Below are 20,912 nucleotides of genomic sequence, written 5' to 3' on the forward strand. Positions count from 1 at the left end.
TTGGGCTGTTTACGACAGCAAAAATGCTTTTACAAGTGTACAAATACCCAAACTGCGATTCTCCAGAATCACAGTTTGGGTGTAGAAATTGCTATTTGGAAGAAGCGTGTCCGGGGGTTCCCTTCTAATTAGCGATTTCCAATGTTATGTATCAAGGTTTTGTAACCAAAATGCAGTAGCAAAACCTTGATATTTTAACACCACTTCAAACTAGGTGATAATACATTCGCAAATTGAAAGGGGTCTCCTGAGACCCCTCCACCTTTGAGAATGTTGGAAAAACATTTCTTAGGAGCAGGCAGAGGTCCCAAGGACCACTGCCTGCTCTTAAAAAATGAAACAAAACATTTTATTTTTATTGTTGAAATGCAGCTCGTTTTCCTTTAAGATAAATGGATTGCATTTCAACAAAAAAAAAATTATTCAACGGCAATCACATACATGGTGGTCTGCTGACCTCAGCAGGCCGCCATCCCTCTGATGGCAGACATTCCTAATGGTTCGCAAACAGTGACCTACCTCATTAATATTCAGAGGTAGGCCGCTTTGCGACCCAATAGGATTCGCAATTTTTGAAACAAAAAGTTTAGTGATCCAGATAAATTCACTATTTGGAAATTGCTATTCTTACTCTTTTTACATCTGGCCCCTGATCCTGACTACCAACGTATGGGCGAAGCCCAAGCTCCACTCTCGGTGATGCTCACATAATTGTTTGGTGACAGATGTGCTGTCAAGCCAGACCATAAAAATGCTTAGGCAGTTGATATTTTCATGGATATGGACCTGTAAAATCTAAGTACATTTCATAGTACAACCTCTGGTAAATCATTCCAAGAATAACTGTAGGCCCACTTCACAAAACCATACGTATGTGCAAATGGCATGCTTTTCAAATGCAAATTCAAAATGTCTATTTACAAAACATCATTCTAGACCCATAAATCTAAATACACATTTACAAAATTATCCATGAGTGATGTCATAATATGTGGAATATTACTTGGGAGTAAATCAACTTCCTTGTGGAGTGAATGAGTTGCCCAGGGCAAAGATTCCCTGGACTGTTTGTCTACACCCACAAACATGCAAGTTTTTCGTTCTTCACAAACATTTTCTCAGCCCATTCCTACCCAGAAAATGGTCAGAGATTTACTTATCTTATAAGCAGGATTCACTCTGTTTCCATTGTGGGAAAGGTAATAACACACCATACAAAATTGGTGGGTGTGTGGGGAAATGTTTTCGCCTATAGGTAAAAATAATTTCCTTGTGGAGCTAAAGTAGCTCAAAAGTGTAATTACTCTTGTGAAACCCCTTAGCATTTGCATACATGGGAAGTCTCAGATGTTAAGAATTCTACATATTCGATAACCTATACCGAAATGTAGATGTAAACCCAAGTATGTTGATTTTTTAATATCTTTGTGAATCTGTCCCTGCTGTTTGTTCACATCTACTAATTCAGATGAGAGTTTCCTAGGGAAGTGCTTTGAAAGTGCAGGTGTCTACCTCCAAGACAAGTGTGTTTGGCTAGTTGATAACCAATACCTTTAGGTGGTTTATTCTCCAGCTGGAGAAGCTTTCTTAAATTCACATGCTTTTGCTAGCTTGCTCACCTTAGTAAGATTCCTGAAAGCAGACTGATCAATCATTAGCTTCACAAGAGAACAGCATTGAGGGTTGTACTCACAATGTTAGAAAGTGAGAATATTGCCCCAATCGGATTATTCCTACCTTTGGAGTAATTTAATTAATTATTTATTTATTTATTTTTAAGGAATTACAATGAGTCCTATTGTACAGCAATGCAAACAAGCATTTGCAATGCAATGGGTCTCACGTTTGCTCGAGTTAGAGCTATTAGTGTTGTAAACTCCTAAACGGACTTTTCTTACCCCATAAACTGAAAATAAAAGGTAATACAATTTCACATAAGGGAGCAGATTTAAAACGCAATGCCATGAGCGTGAAGGTGAGTAATCAGAATAAAAAGACCAGTCTGTTTTTGCCTTTGCATGGTAATACAAAAAACGAGTGCAATCGCGCTGTGTAAAACCTTGAATTCGCGAAGGAGCGCTAGGATAAACAATAGAATTAACCTGGTAATCATGAAAAGCGCTCGATTAGTGCCCAGCGAGATCGCACAGCTTAGATTTTTAAGAGGAAAAGTAGTCCAGAAACTATACGGAAAACATGGAGCCTCATATGTTTTCAGTAGTTGGCCAGTGCTCTCAAGGAGGGCTAAACACCGGAAAAGGCATGATGTATGCATGCCTTTCACTAATGAAATCAAGTGAATTTTAAAATGCAGGCCCACACCAACGAAAGTGATGGGCGTGACATGGGTGTGGTTAAAAGCCCACAGAGAGATTGCAACAGGAACAGAGCGCTTGCGTGTTTGACCCTAAAAACGTCCTAGATTTTCTGGGTAGATCAATGGGTGTAATTTACGGATATGAACTTTCTACCCGGTTGAACATTATGAATACACAAACACCTCACATATGTGCATTAGCACGTGGATCTTTTTTTAATTCCCTAATGGGAAAAAATGATGGCCTCTGATGAACCCCCTGCTCCTCACTTGCACTATAAATGGGGTTATTCCCTTACCATATGGGAAGGACACATAACCCCTCCCTTTCACAAGAGCACATTTCCATATGTTCCAAGATGAGAAAATACCAAAGGATTATAAGGGAATACCCAAAATGTTTGCATGCATTGATCTAGTTCTACAGGGTACACCCACAATCTTGATCTAGTTCTAAACTTGCATTTGATGCAATACGCCACATGGGCAGATATTCTAAATGTATAAGTTGTGGCTAACAAACCACAACTTCCCCCAGTCCTCCTGATTCTGAGAATCTGAATGTGATATTTACATTCACAAAGATCCTTTTGAACACATAAATAGCACGAAGTTAATTAAAAGTTGGGACTAAGATGTGGTCCATTTGTGTTATAAACTCTACTGACCCGTTAATGTGCAAATATATACAATCCTGCTGTACAAGAACACACCTCTAGAAACATGTTGGGCTGTAAGGTATATTCATTGTTAAATGTGCGCCTACAGCCAAAAATACCCCCATTTACTCCTGCTGGCAATTCACAACAGGATTCCTGGCTGGCTTAAATTAATTTACCATTGCTGATTTATCCTCCATGTTTTAGATAAATCTAAAGCTGAAAATCACACGCATGGGGGAGAAGTGGGTGTTCCCAGACGTAGTTTGTCTGGGAAGTTTGGAATCGATCACAAACATGTACGTTTGTTGGCATTCTCAAACTCCAATCTGAACCTTTCCCACCATGGCTATGGCTGAAAATGTACTCCTGACAAGGACTAGAGAATATTGCGTTCTAGGGAGCGAAGAGGAACTGCTGACTCCAGGATTTGGTATGTGTGCTGAGGAAAGGATCTCTCCATGGGGAAAATGTTTTCCTGTGAAGAAACATTTTTAAAAAAGTGTGCATTTGCATAGCACGTTCTATTTTCCGCTAAGTGGAATTCTATGTTATGCACATTACCATAGAGGCAGAAAAGGACCCACAGGGTTTCCCACATGACATTTCATCACTTGTGAATGCCTGCAAACCTGGGCCTGGTGTACCACTGGGAATGCTTACTAATCAAAAAACTCCTAAAAGTAGGCTGTAGTGTAGATGTCAATCTCCGCCCGTAATTTCACATTTGTTTCATAAGTGGTGCCCAATACTTTAAAAAAGTTAGTGACAAGCATTTGTGTTATGATCTTGAACATCCATTTTGTTCTGCTTACCTTAATGGCTTTGGAAGCAGCTGCAGCTTCATTGGCCACCTGCTCATCTGCTGATACGATTTCCTTTTTGGCGTCGACATCTACAGTCTCTTTTTCGATTTTCACCATCATGGCTGCTGTCTCTGCAGAAGTTTTTATCAGCTCTGGCTGAAGGGCTGTTAGTTCTTTTTGCATCACAGTAACCTAAAAAAAACAAAGTCTGCTTCATAATTCTGTAAATAACAGGTGTTACTGCTATCCCTCTGTGGAGTACTCGTCCTATCGTCCTGAGTCAGCACTTGGTTACAAAGAGATCAAGGTAACAAGTATTGAAGCCATAGAGCGACCTACAAGAGGTGTGACATGGATGAAACTGCAAGAAGGTAGTTTTTAACATTGTTAGTCTAATGGAACTGAGGGCCTGCTTTAGACTTTGGCGGGGAGGATACGCAAAGCAACAGAGTACCCTCTCTCCCAAAGTGAAGATCCCTCTGCCTCATTTAGAGTTGGATGGAGCTTCAGTTCGTAGACGGCAGAGACTACTTCGTCTCCGCTGCCTACCTAACCTCCGAAGGCCTAACGGAACAAGGGCCATCAGGGATTTGCCCATGTCTGGCATGTTTAGAGTGGAGGAACACATGGCTAGTTGGTGGCATGTGAAAGCAAAAACCTTTAAATTACTTCCATGCCATGGGCGAGAACACACATGGTGAGGGGTGTTGTGTTTTTTTTTATTTTCAAGAACTAAGTCCCGCTTTGGGATTTTGTTTTTGAAATAAAAAAAAAGTTGAAAGTTTGACACCTGGCTCCATTGTGTTGACGGAGCAGTCCTTGAAACGTTCAAAGAATTTACAGGAACCGCAGTGAAGGCAGCTACTGGAAATGCAAGAGATGTCTGCTGAGCTGGAAAAAATCTCTAAATTTGGCCGGTAGAGTATACTCGCCATGGTGGTAGTAAAGTACTCTGCCATGGCCACAGTACTAAATCAGTTTACCAAAGTGTAACTCAGGCCCATGGTGGTTTATACACTTCCTAACCAACTACTTAAAATTATTTAATACAATTGAATTTACAATAACTTTGACACGTTAGCCACGAGAGCTATTGGGTTTTGAGATTATACACATTAGTACCTCATTCGGTCCATGTTTTACTATGAATTCTGGTACTTGTAGTGCTTCCTGTGCCATTACTAAGTCAAACTACAAATACCAGATGCCAAAAAAGAACCTGGATGAGGCACTCACTCCCGGTATCGGGGAAACTAGAGTTCTTTGATACACATTTGTGTTATCAACTTTCTGCATGTCCAATGTAGATCCAAAAAGGCCACTTCATTTTTAACATGCCAGCACAATTCACTCTCATTGTCACATGATATTCTTTAGAATCCTGATTGGTCTGTAGAGGGTCTTTCTTAAGTTTTAATGCCACATAATTTAAATATGTTGGAGGCTTATAAAGAGAAACTAATCATCCACGGCAATGTAAATACTTTCCTGATCTTCGATACTCCTGGATCTTGCCCAGTGCAGCCCTCACTGGACTGGATAATAGCCACAAGCAAGAGATGTGAATCATCAGTGACAACCAACTACTTTTCAACAATACCTTTGAAGCAGTCAGTGATGCAGCTTTTGGCCTAATATAATACTGACATGAGTTGAGACAGGTGGGCAGAAGTGCAAAACATTTTCTATGAATAGATGTGCCTTAGTCCAAGCCCAAGTGTGAGTTACTCATGAATATCCAAGCCTGATTTTCAAAGCATGTTCTGTCAGTAGGCCTGTCTTACCAAGGATTAGTTGTGAAATAAACATGACTATCAAAGCCTGATTCACAAAGCATTTTCTGGGAAGAGGAGAGTCTTACTCCAGACCTAGGGTTGAGTTACACATGACTATCCAGGCCTGATTCACAATGCATCTTCTGTGAGTAGGCCAGTATTACCCAGACTTAAGTTTGAGTTACATGTGACTATCCATGTCTGATTCACAAAGTATTTTTATGAGATGGCGTGTCTTAACTCAGGCTTGGGTTTGAGTATCATGTGACTACCCACGCAAGCATTATCTATGGGTGGGCCTGTCTTGCCCAGGCTTATGTTTGAGTTACATCTGACTAACCACACCTGATTCACAAACCGTATTCTGTGAGCTGGGGTCTTACCACAGGCTCAGGTTTGAGTTACATATGACTATTCAGGCCTGATTCACAAACACCTTCTGTGTGTTGGCGCATCCTACTCCAGGCTTAGGTTTGAGTTACACCTGAGTATCCAGGCCTAATTCAAAAAGCACCTTCTGTGAGTTGGTGCGTCTTGCCCCAGGCTTAGGTTTGAGTTACACCTGAGTATACAACACTTATTCACAAAGAATCATCTGTGAGCAGGTCTGTCTTACCCAGGCTTAGTTGTGAATTAACATGACTACGAGGCCTGATTCACAAATAATTTTCTATGAGCTGACATGTCTTACTCTAGGCTTAGGTGTGACCTATGCATTAACATACAAAACCAGTCATAGAGAATGCTCTGTGTATCAGGCCTGGATATTCAGGTGTAACACATCTCTAAGCTTGGATCAAAGTTTGTGAATCAGGCCCTGCATTTTTGAAGCAAAGGGGAGACAGAACATACCATTCCAACATATTTCTGGGAATCAAAGAAACTAAGACATGGATGTTTGAATTTGAAACATTTAACCTCATCAAAGTGCTACCCTTAAGACTTATGGATTGTAAAGACCTTAATAACAATGTCTGGAAAGAAATAAGAAAACAAATGATCTAGCAAACATGTTGGCATGCCAGATGGTGCTGCCATTGGTCAGTGGCAGCACGCAGGCCACTGTCCTATCATAGGATGGCCTATATTATTTGTTTCTTTACCCGTTCTTCGCTCTTATCTCCTCCCGCTCTCACTGTCTTTAAGTTTCATGGGAATATCATACTCTACATAGCATGAGGGAATTTGTGCTGATATATGGAGATGATACCCATAGTAACGTGCTGACATACAGAGCTTTCTGACTGTGTTGATTGGGCCCAGGCAAAAATTTTATTGCACCAGTCATCAGAGTAATTTCAGTAATTTTGTGCTACTCCTTTGATGCAAATCAATGAAAAGTACACGTGTGTGCCCATTTGCTTAATTATGGGTCATTTGGCATAAAAATGCTACTTCAAGAGCACAGAGACAACAAACTTAGTGAGTGTAAGTGGCTGCTGCTGTTTGTGGCATTCACAGATCGCTACTTGGCGCAAAATGCATCCTCGGGCAGGAGAATGCATTTTGTGCTAAGAAAATAGCACTAAATGCTGGGTCATGTGCCTCCCGTAATTCTGCGAAATCCTGCATAATTTTGCAACACTTTTGCATAATTACACTACAGCAAATTACACAAGTTACGCTCACTCCTAGTTTTGATGCTTCTTAGATACATAGAAGCTTTTCTATTACTCAACCAAAAGGGACTCATTTAATCATTATGGTAGGACATCGCACGCCGATATCTGCAGCCACTCCAATAACTCAAAGAATTACATTATTGGCCTACAAGGAAAAAGTAGGAGACCAAGTAAGTAGTTTGTAAATGGTGCCATTGATAGTCAAGATGACCAGCAGGAACGCCTTTAATACTAAATTCTGTCACCGTTTTGTGGGTGGTTTTCATAAGGTCAGGGTCAAAGAGAAAGCCTTTCTTCTGTCAAGTTTTGAAAGACTTGGTGTGATGCTGGGATTTCTCTATGGTTTTTGAAGGAAAGGTGTTTAGTTTAATTTCTTTGCTGGGTTCTTATTGTTGAAATGCTCGAGCAGATGAGGAATTAAAAAAATTAACAATATTTGCAATATTAGCAGTGTGAACATTTATAATTAGTGGATTGAGACTCAGTAATTGTTTTCTTTTAAACAGCACATACTAAACAAGTGTATACTCTTGTTGCCTTGTACTTTGGCAGGAATCCGAAGCAAGGGGTAAAGCGTTTAAGTGCAGGGCACCCTAATCACAAGGATCAGGGAGAGTGTAGGGCTGAAAGTCACTAGTGGCCCAGACCCCCTGAGAAAATCATTTTTCGGCGCCTTCTCCCTGACATCATCCTCAGATTCTCTTACTACCACAAGGCAAAAGTGTCCCTCATCTCTCCATAGCCCCTCTCACATACAATTCATTTGTTTTAAAGCACTGGGAAAGGCTGGCTTTACTAATCCACTCAGCTATACACATAAAATACAGATCTGTTCTTTCCAGCAGGCATATTAACCCTCTGTGCTACTTTACAGCGAGACAACTTCCATTTCTCGCTCTAACACGATCATTGATTAAGAGTTATCTTAATATTGTTATTACTGCCTGAAAGATGGACGAACAAGAAACTCTGCAGCAGATGCTTTTAAATGGTAAGTTATTGCTAAACATATCGCCTGCCCTAAGGTCAGTGCCCCCTTTCCAGGTCAGTGTCCCGTGTGACTGCACCAGTTGCACCACCCTAAAGCCGGCCCTGGGTTCAAGCGTTCACACACTGAACAGTGGTGTAACGCAAAATGATGGGCCCCCTATGCAGAATATGATCAGTCGCCACTTAGTGTCTCATCTCTCACAGATATTCCTTAGCCTTGGACTGAATGAGGGCCCACTGAAGTACTGGGGGGCTAGCCTGCAAGGGCCTGTGTTACGCCCCATGACACCACATCATTTCATCAAGTGAAGTTGAGGGTGTGAGCCCGATTACATCCACCACGACCGTGGACGGGCGCCTCTGCCAGTGTGTTAATCTACTCCAAATGGATTGGTCGCCACTACCACCACTCACGGCACCAAGCAACGTGTCAACCTGCAACCAAGGGCTGTCAGGGTTCGAACTGTGGTAACTCGAACGTTTGCAAGTCGGCGCAGGGCTTGGATGTCTAGTGGGGATTATTTCTGTGTATGGAATCCTTGTTATGCGCGTAAAATATAGAGTCCAGTTCAGTATCAAAATACCAAGATACACACTCAGATTAAATTGTGTTGCCATAACCTTATTAAAGCTACTAAGCATCTTTTCATAACAAACGAGGAAATGTATCTGAACCCTGATGTATTAACCCTGGAGTCAGTGGAATGACTGTCCATGAGAGTTTTGAAAAGTGATATTTTTTATGTCTTGTTTTTAGTGCAATAAGAATACATAAAATAAAATGTGGATATATGAATTGTGACACCATGTAATAATGTGCTTCAGTAGAAACGCTCCACTTGTTTGGTGTTTTGTATAAAGTTGCTTAGCATTTTTAATTAACATTAATAAAAGCCTTTTCCAAAAGAGTAATGCCGCTTTAACAATCTATTAATTTTGAGCGACACATGCTATCTGAGAATGAGATGGAAAAATAAAAGTGCAGGTAGTCTATCCGAGAGTGCCTTCTCAGAAGTCCAGTACTCTCCTATTAAAATTATCGAACGTCGTCTGAGAAGTTCTTGGACTTTCTGTCTGAAATTAAGGAAGTGCAGGTACTCAGATCAGTACCTCATAGCACCTGCCATTTAAAGCACTGGTGCTACCTGAACTAGGCAGTATACCCCGAATGCCCCTGCTAAAAAGAAGCATTGTGTGTAACCCCACTCCTCAATGAAAGAGAAAGCCTAAAGTGGAGTCCCCGGCAATGCAGTCAGCTTGTACTTGTATCGTTTCTGCATTTCTATGGACAGGGGCAATATCAGTTACTCAGATTTCTTATCTGCCCCGGAGTTCTGTTGGGCCTTAAACATTGCCCTGGAAAAGAGGCACCTAGTAGGGTGACCACCCGTTCGTAAATTTCATGGACTGTCCTTAATTTCGCCCTGCCGTCCGTTGTCCGTGATGAAAGGCTTAATGGACGGCATTTGTCCGTAATTGTAGTGCGAAATTACGGGCGATTAGTTTCCCCAGCAGCTTCCAAAGGCAGGGAGTCTCCTGTGCTCTGAGGGAGGGAGGGGCAGACAGATAAGAATCAGACCTTCTTGCCAGGGGGTCTCCTTACCTAAAGAAATGCAAATGTGTGCAACTGGTAAATCTGCAAATGCAAAGGGGCTTGAAAACCTGGATTGACTTTGCTAAAAGGAGTCACTTGAAGTTTTCTGGTGGCAAAGATATTTCTTTTAGAGAGGTATTGTAATGGTGTTCCAAGGTGAGCTGTGGAGTATGTGGTTTTAATGAAGTGTTATAACATTTTTTAGTACTAGGTATAAACTGTATATTATTCAAATCTGTATTTGAGAAGCGCTTTTTTTTATTTAACCGAAATGTATTTGCGCATTTTGTAGCACCTTTTAATATGATGTAATTGTATTTTTCACAGTTCTTTCAGCGACCTCGGTACCTCATAGTACTAACAAACATTGGCAAAGCCAACAGGTCTCGCCTACAAAAGAGTTATTGTCTTTGCTAATGTGTTTTAGCCATTAGCCATGTTATACACCAGAGTACCTGCTGTTCAGCATGGCTTAAGGTTAGTGGCATAATTGTGTGGAGTGGAGTAGAGTGGCTTAGGAGCAGTGGCGTAGAGCCCAGTGGTGCAAAGTACAGTGCAGTGGGGTACAGTGCAGTTGTTTAGAGTGTGTTAGCGTAGAGTGCAGTGGTTTAGAGTGCAGTGGCATGGAGTGGCGTGGGACAGAGTAGAGTGGCATAGAGTGCAGTGGAGTAGAGTGGCATACAATAGAGTGGCAGAGAGAGCAGTAGTGTAGAGTGATACAGTGGCATAGATTGCAGAGTAGACTTGCGTTGCTGGGAGTGCAGTGGCGTAGTGTAGAGTGGTGCAGAGTAGAGTATAGTGCTGTAGAGTGGAGTGATGCAGAGTAGAGTGGCATAGAATGCAGTGGCATAGAATGCAGTAGTACATAGCAGATTGGTGTATAGTACAGTGGTGGATAGTGCAACGCTGTGGAGTAGAGTGTCAGTGCAGTGGTGTAGACTGGCACAGAGAGCAGTGGCGTAGAGTTCAATGGTACAGAGTAGAGGGCAGTGGAGTACAGTGCAGTTGTTTAGAGTGCATTGGCGCAGAGTGCAGTGGCATAGAGTGGCATGAGGTAGAGTTACATAGAGTGCAGTGGAGTAGCAGAGACTGCAGCAATGCAGAGTGGCGCAGTGTCAGAGTGCAGAGTAGACTCATGTGGCATAGAGTGCAGTGGTGTAGAGTGGTGCACAGAGGAGTATTGTAGAGTGGTGTAGAGTAGAGTATAGTGGCTAGAGTTCAGTGGCATAGAGTAGAGTGGTGTAGAGTGCAGAGCTGCAGAGTAGAGTGTCAGTGCAGTGGTGTAGAGTGGTACAGAGAACAGTGCCATAGAGTACAGTGGTTCAGAGTAAAGGGCAGTGGCGCACAGTGCAGTTGTTTAGAGTGCACTGGTGTAGAGTGCAGTTGCATAGAGTGGCATTGGGCAGGGTAGAGTGGCATAGAGTGCAGTAGAATAGAGTGTATTGGTGCAGAATGCACTAGTACAGAGCAGAGTGGTGTAGAGTATAGTGGCGACCAGTGCAGTGTGCGGGGGGAAGGCTTAGCAAAGGTAGTGCAGGAGCATAGGGTTTCTTCGGGTCAGTGAGTTTACAGGTTCTGGCAGGGCAAGAGAAAGCTGTGCATGATAACCCCAGATGGTGATCCATGGAATGGTCAGTAGGAAACAATGAGCAGTGTATTAAGCCTTCCTTAAAAGTATTTACTGGTAAACCCCATCTAATGCAGGGAGGTGGGCAGCGAGCCACCCATTGGACCTGTGCAGCTGAATAATAGCATTCTAAGCCCAGAAGACCTAATCCACCCGCAGTAACAGGTAACTTTAGAGTGGAAAGAGCTACCCGATGGCACTGCAACAACCAAATCAGATGTGTGGCCTGTCTGAAGAAGGAATGAAAGACGAGCAGGGGAAGGTTTGCAAAATAGTACTATCATTGGGGTAGCACACCATCTTCGCTAGTGCCACACGGCCCGCTAAAGAAAGCAGAAGAGAAGACCAAAAAGCAAACTGGGCTTGGAGGGACCATTTGCGCTGCCGAGGTTTTCATCCTGGAAATTAGTGTAAGAATGGTAGATCTTAATCACTAGATATCAAAAGGTAACTGGTTCCTAGTTCAATCTGAGATCTAATTGTATATAAAGGGGAAAACAGTGCCATATGTTTAAGAAACACTAATTACATTTTAAAATTTGTACATTTTGTTTGTAAAATTTACATCCCAAATATTTAGAAGATTCTATGTGTACTTGACACTTAAGGATAACCCAGATCTCTAGTTTGGCTTTTGCTCAATTTCAAAACCATTTAAAGACATGGACAAAGCAGGCAATTGCCTTGCACAACCTTGCAAGGGGTCTGCCCCCTGCTCACCCTTCACAAGCACTAACAGCGAACCATTGCACCAGAAGAGTTTGCCAAGGTGGATGGGTGTTGCTTGTTCGACCACTTGACAGTGCCTCTTCTGTTTCGCTCCTGTGTGCAGAGACAACTCCCCAGGTACCCAATACCTTCGAATAGTCTTGGTGGACCCACCTTGTCTGATTTTAGGAATTGTCCCACCTTGTTCTTCTCTTCTTTATTTATCCAGTTTTTATCAACAACGCTTTGAATTACTTGCTGAGGATCTCCCATTTGATCTCAATTTCATCCTCCTCTTTTATTATCTTTGATTGGTAGTCCAGGCTCCCATTTCTGAGATAAATGTAGAGTCCCAGACATACACTCTAATGCAGTGAGACTACAGACAAATTATGGGTGCCTCACATCCTGACATTAGGTGTGAGACTGTCGTCCACACCATCTGCCCAGCCTCTTTAAAAAAAAATTAGGTTTAAAGTCCATGGGCGGTTGGGGTAAGCCAGATGTTTTTGTTCAATTTGTTTAAATTAGCATAAGGTTATTTACCTTAATGTTTCCCATACTGTTTGCCAGGGGTTTTAAAATGTTCAGAAACATAATCAAAATGTTGCTGTTACCGTATTTATCGGCGTATAACACGCACTTTTTCTCCCTGAAAATAGGGAGCAAATGATGTGTGCGTGTTATACGCCGATAAAATGTAATGGTTTTTTTTCCTGAAATGTCCTCTTAAAATGAGGTGCGTGTTATACGCCGGTGCGTGTTATACGCCGATAAATACGGTACTTTCTCTTCAAGAAAGATCGGGTAGATTTGGGTAGGGGTGGATGGGCTTTCCACAGTACTGAAGGGCATTAATTTACTACTGAACAAGTACGTAATGTGACACCTGAATGTAGCATACCAGGAGGCAATCACAAAAAGACCACAGTGAATAAAAAGTGCTATGTTAAAAAAGAGTAAATAAATGCACTGACAAAATAGTGAGGCATGGCCTCTCTTGCGTGTGTCTGTAAAACTGACGTTTGTTCTTGAATTTTTGTCCTGAATTTTGACCCTTTGTCCTGAATTTTTGTCCTGAATTTTGACCCTTTGTCCTGAATTTTTTACAGTCCTGTCCAGAATTTGCCTCAATCCCAGGTGGTCACCCTAGCACCTAGGTCTGGTAAAACAGAGGCCTAAAGTTATTGGGTAAGGCACTGGCCAGCAGACATCTACCAGTAGCTCAGACATTGATACACCCAGATCAGACTGGGTTTATCCTGGGGAGGAGCACAATGTACAACCTTCAGCACCTGGATCACATCATGCACATGCTGGCTTCCTCAGAGGACAGATACACAGTGACAACTCTTGACATAGAAAGGCCTTTTGACGTGGTTGGATGCCATTATATGTGGGCTTTTTTGCAACATAAAGGATTCAGCACCAACTTAATTCAATGGAAGCAGCTTCTATACACGTGGCCTATGGTATGGGTGTGCATGGGTGGTGTTGTCTCGCACCCTTGGAAACACAGGTGGAGGCTGTGGCAGGTCTGCCCCTTGTCCCCTGTACTCTTCACATTAGAGGTTGAGCCAATGGCCTGTGTGCTAAGATCCAGACTCAACCCGTGGGGGTCCACCTTAGCAACAACCCACATGTGGTTTTGATGTATGCAGATGACTCTCTTGTGTACCTGCATGATCTGAAATGGTCGGTACCAGCTCTGCTGAAAGAACTTAGCAAATATAATAGTGTGTTGAGACTACATTTAATTAGAACATTATAATGTTAGGAGTTCCAATGAAGACAATGGAGTGCCCCAGGCTTCTAATGGTTGATAGAAGGCCAGAGCTCCAACATTCCAATGTTTTTGTACACAGCTATTGCTGTGAACAAAGGCGTCACGGAGCCCGAGGGGATCTCAATCCCCTCGGGCTCCGTGAGACCTTTGATTTATTTATTAGAACATTCTGCCCTCTAGTGGCAGAATGTTCTAATGGTCTTATAGCCCTTTGTAGCTGGGCTACACTGGCATTAAAGTCCTGCACCCTTGTTAAAGGCACTGGAGCGGGCCTTTAATGGCCGGTATAGCCCGCTATGGCAGGCTGTAAGGCTATATTAGAACATTGGAATGTTGGGAGCTCCATTGAAGACAATTGAGTGCTCCATGCTTCTAATGGCTGGTAAAAGACCCAAGCTCCAACATTCCAATGTTGTCCTTCACGGCTGTTGCTGTGAACAAAGGCCTCACGGAGCCCTTTGGCTCGGGCCTTTAATATTGGAGCAGGCCTTTAATGGCTGGTATAGCCCGCTATGGTGGACAATAAGGCTACAATAGAGCTAAGTCCACATTATTTCCCCTGGCTGGACTGAGACCGGGGGATGCGGCACTCCTACAGAGATTGGGGTTGTAGTTGGAGTGAGACACTTTCCACTCCCTAAGAATCTGGTTCACGCAATGCCTCGTGTCCCATTATGACCTTAATGTGGGCAGGATGCTAAAGGGACTGGCTCAAGCTATTCAGTTTTGCAAAAACGTTCCCCTTTTATGATGGAAAGAGTCTCAGTGGCTAACATAGTGTTCTTGTCACACTGCTTGTATGTACTATAGAAGGCAATGTGTCTGGTTCCACCATCCACACTTGTATAATTAGATAAGCTCCTGGTGGTGCTGGTATGGCTTTGCGGATGGAGCCGAGTAAAACTAGACATACTGAAACTTCTTTGGAAAAACAGAAGCTTTGAGGTACCAGATCTCTTATACTATGCAGGCATGCAACTACAACATGTGGTGTGATGGCTTGATGATGACCTGACTTGGGAAAAAAACTCTGCTGACGGGCATGCATTTTCCATAAACACTCCCAGAGGTGATTATGAAGGTGAAAATGGACCCTGACTGCTTCCCGGACTTGCTGCCACATACAGGCCAAGTGTGACATAGGTTGGTGCCCACTGTCCTGTGGAGAGCACACTATGTGGAAGATATGCCCCTGTGGGCCTTGAGACTGCTCTCTACCCACCCTTCTAAAAGACATGTCTTTCGCGAGTTGGTGGGAGGAAGGCAGCACAAATGTAGGAGATCTCTATCTCAACAAGCAGTTACTCTCTTTTGGGCAGGTCCAAGAGCAGTTTGGAGTAGCTTGGAGCTATTCCGTCAGTATACTAGTTTGGCTCATATGGCGTGAGGGATTTGGACCTCATGCCCGGAGAAGCCACAGGAACATGCAGTGATGTGACAGCTGGTAGATCTGGCAGGCTGAAGAAGAGATGAGAAGAGCTCGGATGAACTGACTGATGCAGAGGGGCAGACAGCATGTGAGCAGGTCCAACGTGTATCACGCAATGTCCACATCAAGCTTATTCAGTGTGACTTTCTTTATCAAATCTATATGACCCCAAGAAACTCTCCAAAATACATCCTGCAACCCCAGCCAAGAGTGGCAGATGCTGCCAGCCTTTGGCAGACTTTTAGCATATGATATGGTCCTGAATTCTGCTGGTGGGCTTCCGGACAGAAGTGGTTTATACACTGTCACATATAGTTGGAATCACTCAGATGGGGATGATGAAACTCTGTTTGAAGTGAGTGAGCCCGCGGAGCAGGGTACCAAAAATGCCAGCTCGGATGCAGGCACTTTGGGTGGTTCTGGCGAGACAACAGATTGACATCCACTGGAAGGTGCCTCAAGTGCTGGAGGTCCTGGCTTGGAGGCGCAATACACCTGAAAGGACATTAGCAGATGACCAACACATTAAACTCACCCGCAAAGACAACAAGGCAGCAGAGACTTTGGTGAGCTGGGGGAGATGATTATGAAAATAATGGATCCCCAAATAATAGACCTCCATAAAAGCTGCAGCAGGAACAAATGAACTGAATGCAGACGAATAAATGGTCAACTTTATGGTGCGCTGGATTGTGGGCGGTGCAGGTGCCTGACAGACGTGACTAAAATTATTGATATGTGTTTCTTTTTGAAAATGCTAATAATCATATTTTCTACAACAAACAGATTTACAGGAGTTTCTGTTTGAGGGGACATAAAGGAATTAGAGGCACCGCAGGATCCCAACCCTTTGGAGACTGGGCTTCAGGGAACAGAAGACAAAGAAGATGGTTTAACACAGCCTTTAACTCAATGTCGAGTGACTGCAGCAGGGTACAGTTCACTCACAGGCAAAGCCTGATAAACCTTCGATGATAGTTTCTGATTCTGTTAAGAAATGTAACAGAGACCAACATAGAATAGCTAGTTCTCCTTGTCATGTGAGAGCGAGGAGGGCTGCAGGATTGGTGGCAGATTTTGGATCAGTTTTTTAAGCTGAACATGCTAAAGATGATGGGGGTGAGGATGGCACCAGTTGGTCTTCTACAGGAAATGTCAAAGGTGGCATCAAAGCGTCAGAGAAAAAAACACTCCAAGAACAATTCTGAATCTATCAGGTAGGCATGGTGTTTTAGAAGAGTGTGATTGAGAAGTCTGCCTCTGATTTCCTCTCAACACCAGTGGAACTAGTTCCACATATCCTCTTTGAGGAGTGGGTGGTTAACTATGTTTGTTGGGTTGAAATAAGCCCTAAAGAAGGGGGCCCAGTTGAAAAAACAGTCTAGCCTAGGTGGTTGTTTAACCTCATTACTGCAAAAATAGATCATTGGTGCAAACTGCCTAAGGCACATCAATTGCACTGAGAAGGCAGGGAGTGAACCAATTAATAATAATTACTACCCCACACTATCATTTCGTATATTTCATTGACATGCACTTGGCAGGAGTGAGTTCAATCGACCTTTATACCTGTCCAGATCGCTTTCTGAATGCAATACCTATCCCCACCCTTGCTTATACAGCTTCTAATAAATGGATTAAAACTCTGTGTTGCAGTTTGAAATATATTTCTTTAATATAGTCAAGATGAGTCAACCACTATAGCCATAGTCTTGCTAGCTCCGCCACTAGAGTCCTGCACGAACACTGGTGACCTTTGCAGGTGTTAAACTTTTTGCGTCACCATTTACACACTCAACCAAGTTCTTGGACAGGCCGTGTTGATATGGTTCTGACACACTCCAGACCGCACAGCTCTAACTTGAACTAGTAGAGTAGAGTACTGATACTACTGTACAGTATCTACCCTTCTGGCTGTTTCAGGACGTGGTCTGATTTCATGCTACAGTATGTGCTTGTGTGGATACCCAGACTGCAGTTCTATCTCACACTCTTTTGTATCTCACCTCACACAAATATGTGTTCCTATATGCCTGCCTCAACAAGGTTGGAACACATCTTACAAATGGCATTAAAACACACTGATCACAGTCTACACTTCGACCAGTGGCCTTCAAGCCATGCATAACAAATGTATTAGCGACCTACTCCGCCATCTTGAAAGCTCTGTGTGGCCGTGCTGTGGTCAGGCAATCACTAGCACAAATTTAACTTTACAATAAGCGTGTGCTGTGCATGTGCATAAATACATACCTGCGAAGAAGCAAAGTCCAGTTTCTCGAGACCCACAAGGTAGCGGTTTTTCATCGTGTTGACCTCCTGTCTTTTCTTGTGAAGAAGACTCTTGAACGTCAGAATGAGTTCCAGGTATGATGTTGGTGTTACATAGTTGTGTCTTCTTAAAGTTTCATAGTAGCTGTCAGACAGTTGCTTCACACTTTCCTGGAAATACTTGCACATTGAAACTACCCTGTAGAAAGGTAAAAAAGGTCACTACAGGCTCTGTTTTGAAAAGTTCTTCATTTCAATAATCAAAAATCAAATATAATACTCCATTTGTCTTTGTCTCCCGTTTCATGTACCACCCACTAACTGTAACTTGTTCAAAATGCGGCTGCTTGGCTGCTAAAGAAACTTCTTTGGAGGATTCCTGTATCGGGGCACTGTCAGTCCTTAAACTGACTCTCTGTGAAGAAGATGGTGCTCTTCAAAAGTCTCTGCATTTGTTTTAAATCATTGCAGACCAAGAGCCACCTCTTCATTCGCAAATGCTCTCTTAATAGAGAGGCACACACACTGCTTCAGCGCCCGTTCTTGTGGTTCCTAAGATCATGAGGCAATGAACAAGTGATCGTAGTTTTTTCCTGTCATGCAGCAACGGCTTGGAATACTTTGTCCTGGGAGATCAGGAACTCAGACAATGACTTAGGCCCTTATTTATTGGCTTTGTGGTGCAGAGCAGCCAGCAAGTAACCTGTGCTGCCCTGCATCACAGGGAAAGGTCAGGAATGCACAGTATTTATCCAATACGACGCATTCCTGTCCTTCCACCCTGTGATGGCACCCTTTTGACGGCCTAGTACCAATGCAGGCACCCTAGCACCGTAGAGCAAGGGAGCCTGTGTTGCATGCAGGTTTCTTTTTGTGCAAAAACATTCCTGAGAGGCTGTTTTCTTCTTTCTATGTGTGCTGCAGAACACATAGAAAGAGGAAAAAACTAGGAAAGATAAACATATTTCTCCTCGTTACACCTCTCCTGGGGAGGCATATCTTTTTGGTCCATTGCCAGATTTGCAAGTTCTTGCAAGTCTGGGAATGCGTCAAAATACATGACTGTTGCATGGAAACACCCATTCAACACCCATGGAAACGCCTCCCTGGCGCAGGGTACTGTAATGCAGCAATTTGCGTGGCATTACAATACTCGAGATTTATGAAGCCACACAGGGCACCGCAAGGTCTCACTTAAGGTTTGCGTCACCCTTGCACTATGTTGCGTGGTGCAAGAGCAATGTAAACCAGGCCCTTAGTTTTTAGGGAAAAAATATATAACGAGCTTCAATGCTTGTTTCTAATTTATTGATTGAAGAGGACTTTCCATGAAATGTTCTCACCCAACTCCTTTCACGTACAACAGATCTCACTTTAAAAAAAAATGAAAAGAGTGTTTAAAAAGTGTTAATTTATTTATTATTTATTTAGTTATTATTCATCTACTTTCTTTTACTTTGCCCTCACCATTCAAAAGTTGAGACCCTCACAATTCCCTATTTTCCTCCAAAGCCCTTTCTCCCAATGGCATGTGATTTTGACGTGAAACTAGTGCCCTCCCAATACCGTTATTCTGTTGCATATGTGGTAACACTCAGCGTTCTCCTATAAACTTATTATTTGCACCTTTAATAGGTGAAGGTCTATTGGCCACAAATGACATCTTCATTCAGTATGGCTAAGAATATTGTGACCTAAATATTGTCCGGTTGTAGTTATATATAGAAAATCTACCTCCATGGACCTTTATAGCGGTCTGATGATATTTCTGGTATAAATTTTCTGACATGCAACCCTTTACTTAAATGTCCTCCACTTCATTAAGTTATTTAATGGATAACTAGCCAAACCCACTACCAACCAAAGATAATTCCCAATGAAAATGCAAACTTACTGTATTCTGATATCATAATCAAGCTCTACATCTTCCAAAAACTTGTTTGCAACCATTTCTAGAGCGTCTGTAGGCCAACTTTGGAACCAATCAATCGTGCAGCAGTTGATTAGAGATGGGAACATGCGCAGTCTATTGCGGAATGCATCCCCGATGGGACTCATTGCTAAAAGGAAAGTATGACATTAAAGGATGTCTGTGGTTATACTCAATAGGACAATATATATAAAGACTGTCTGACCCAACCTGAATTAGCACAGTGAGTGGTCTCTGGCATTTGCTTGCTACTTGTGATGTGAGGACAGTAGTCTTGTGAAATGACCACTTAGGGGGTCATTCCGACCCCGGCGGGCGGCGGGCGCCGCCCGCCGGACGGAGACCGCCAGAAGACCGCACCGCGGTCAAATGACTGCGGCGGTCATTCTGACTTTCCCGCTGGGCGGGCGGGCGACCGCCAAAAGGCTGCCCGCCCACCCAGCGGGAAAGCCCCAGCAACGATGAAGCCGGCTCCAAATGGAGCCGGCGGAGTTGCTGGTGTGCGACGGGTGCAGTGGCACCCGTCGCGATTTTCAGTGTCTGCTAGGCAGACACTGAAAATCATTATGGGGCCCTGTTAGGGGGCCCCTGCACTGCCCATGACTGTGGCATGGGCAGTGCAGGGGCCCCCAGGGGCCCCACGACACCCGTTCCCGCGGACCAGGATGGCGGGAAGGGGGTCGGAATCCCCATGGCGGTGCTGCGAGCAGCACCGCCATGGAGGATTCTTTGGGGCAGGGGTAAACCGGCGGGAAACCGCCGGTTGCCCTTTTCTGACCACGGCTTTACCGCCGCGGTCAGAATTGCCCATGAAGCACCGCCAGCCTGTTGGCGGTGCTTCCGCGGCACTCTGCCCTGGTGGTTTTCAACCGCCAGGGTCAGAAAGACCGCCTTAGTCACAAGTAAAATGTGTGGAAGAGGGTTTCCTGTTATGGCGCAGGTAATACGCTACGGAGGCCAGAGGTGGGTTGTATGACCTAAGGGCCACCTGACCCTTACAGAATTGTAACATTCAGAGGTGGGGAGGACTTTGTGAATAGCTACAAAACTGCATGTTTGTGGGTGTGCACTAAAACATCCTTTTACAACGCTTTAAAATACTTTGAGGCCTGGTTCAAGCTACATAAACACCAATAATTATAGAAAATAAAACACATGATTGGATAGGTGGCATCATTTTGTAATTCACTGAAGCAATGTGCTGCGCTGTTGTGCTTCTCATATACAAGTTATCTCACTAAACACGTGTGCCACCTTCTAATTCATCATTGCACCACCCTTTGACTTGGGAAGAAGTGAAGTAATTCTGCCCACTAGCGGAAACCCAATGGGGAGAACCCTGGATGAAAACCCAGGCAAAAACTGGAGGAAATAGTGCCAATGCAGTCTACACCTATA

The 20,912-nt window shown here is 43.4% G+C and overlaps 1 protein-coding gene across 1 annotated transcript in view; it reads right to left on the minus strand.

The window, feature by feature from the left end:
• The window catches only part of DNAH3 (dynein axonemal heavy chain 3), a 536,699-nt gene that overhangs the window by 106,876 nt on the left and 408,911 nt on the right, over positions 1 to 20,912 (minus strand). The window contains exons 48-50 of the mRNA XM_069210285.1: positions 19,479 to 19,644; positions 17,567 to 17,783; positions 3,792 to 3,974 (exon numbers count right to left, since the gene is read on the minus strand). Coding sequence (XP_069066386.1) covers positions 3,792 to 3,974; positions 17,567 to 17,783; positions 19,479 to 19,644 — 566 coding nt within the window. The remainder of the gene's footprint in view (positions 1 to 3,791; positions 3,975 to 17,566; positions 17,784 to 19,478; positions 19,645 to 20,912) is intronic.

This window comes from Pleurodeles waltl, chromosome 10 (genome assembly GCF_031143425.1).
Source record: "Pleurodeles waltl isolate 20211129_DDA chromosome 10, aPleWal1.hap1.20221129, whole genome shotgun sequence".
Taxonomy (NCBI): domain Eukaryota; kingdom Metazoa; phylum Chordata; class Amphibia; order Caudata; family Salamandridae; genus Pleurodeles; species Pleurodeles waltl.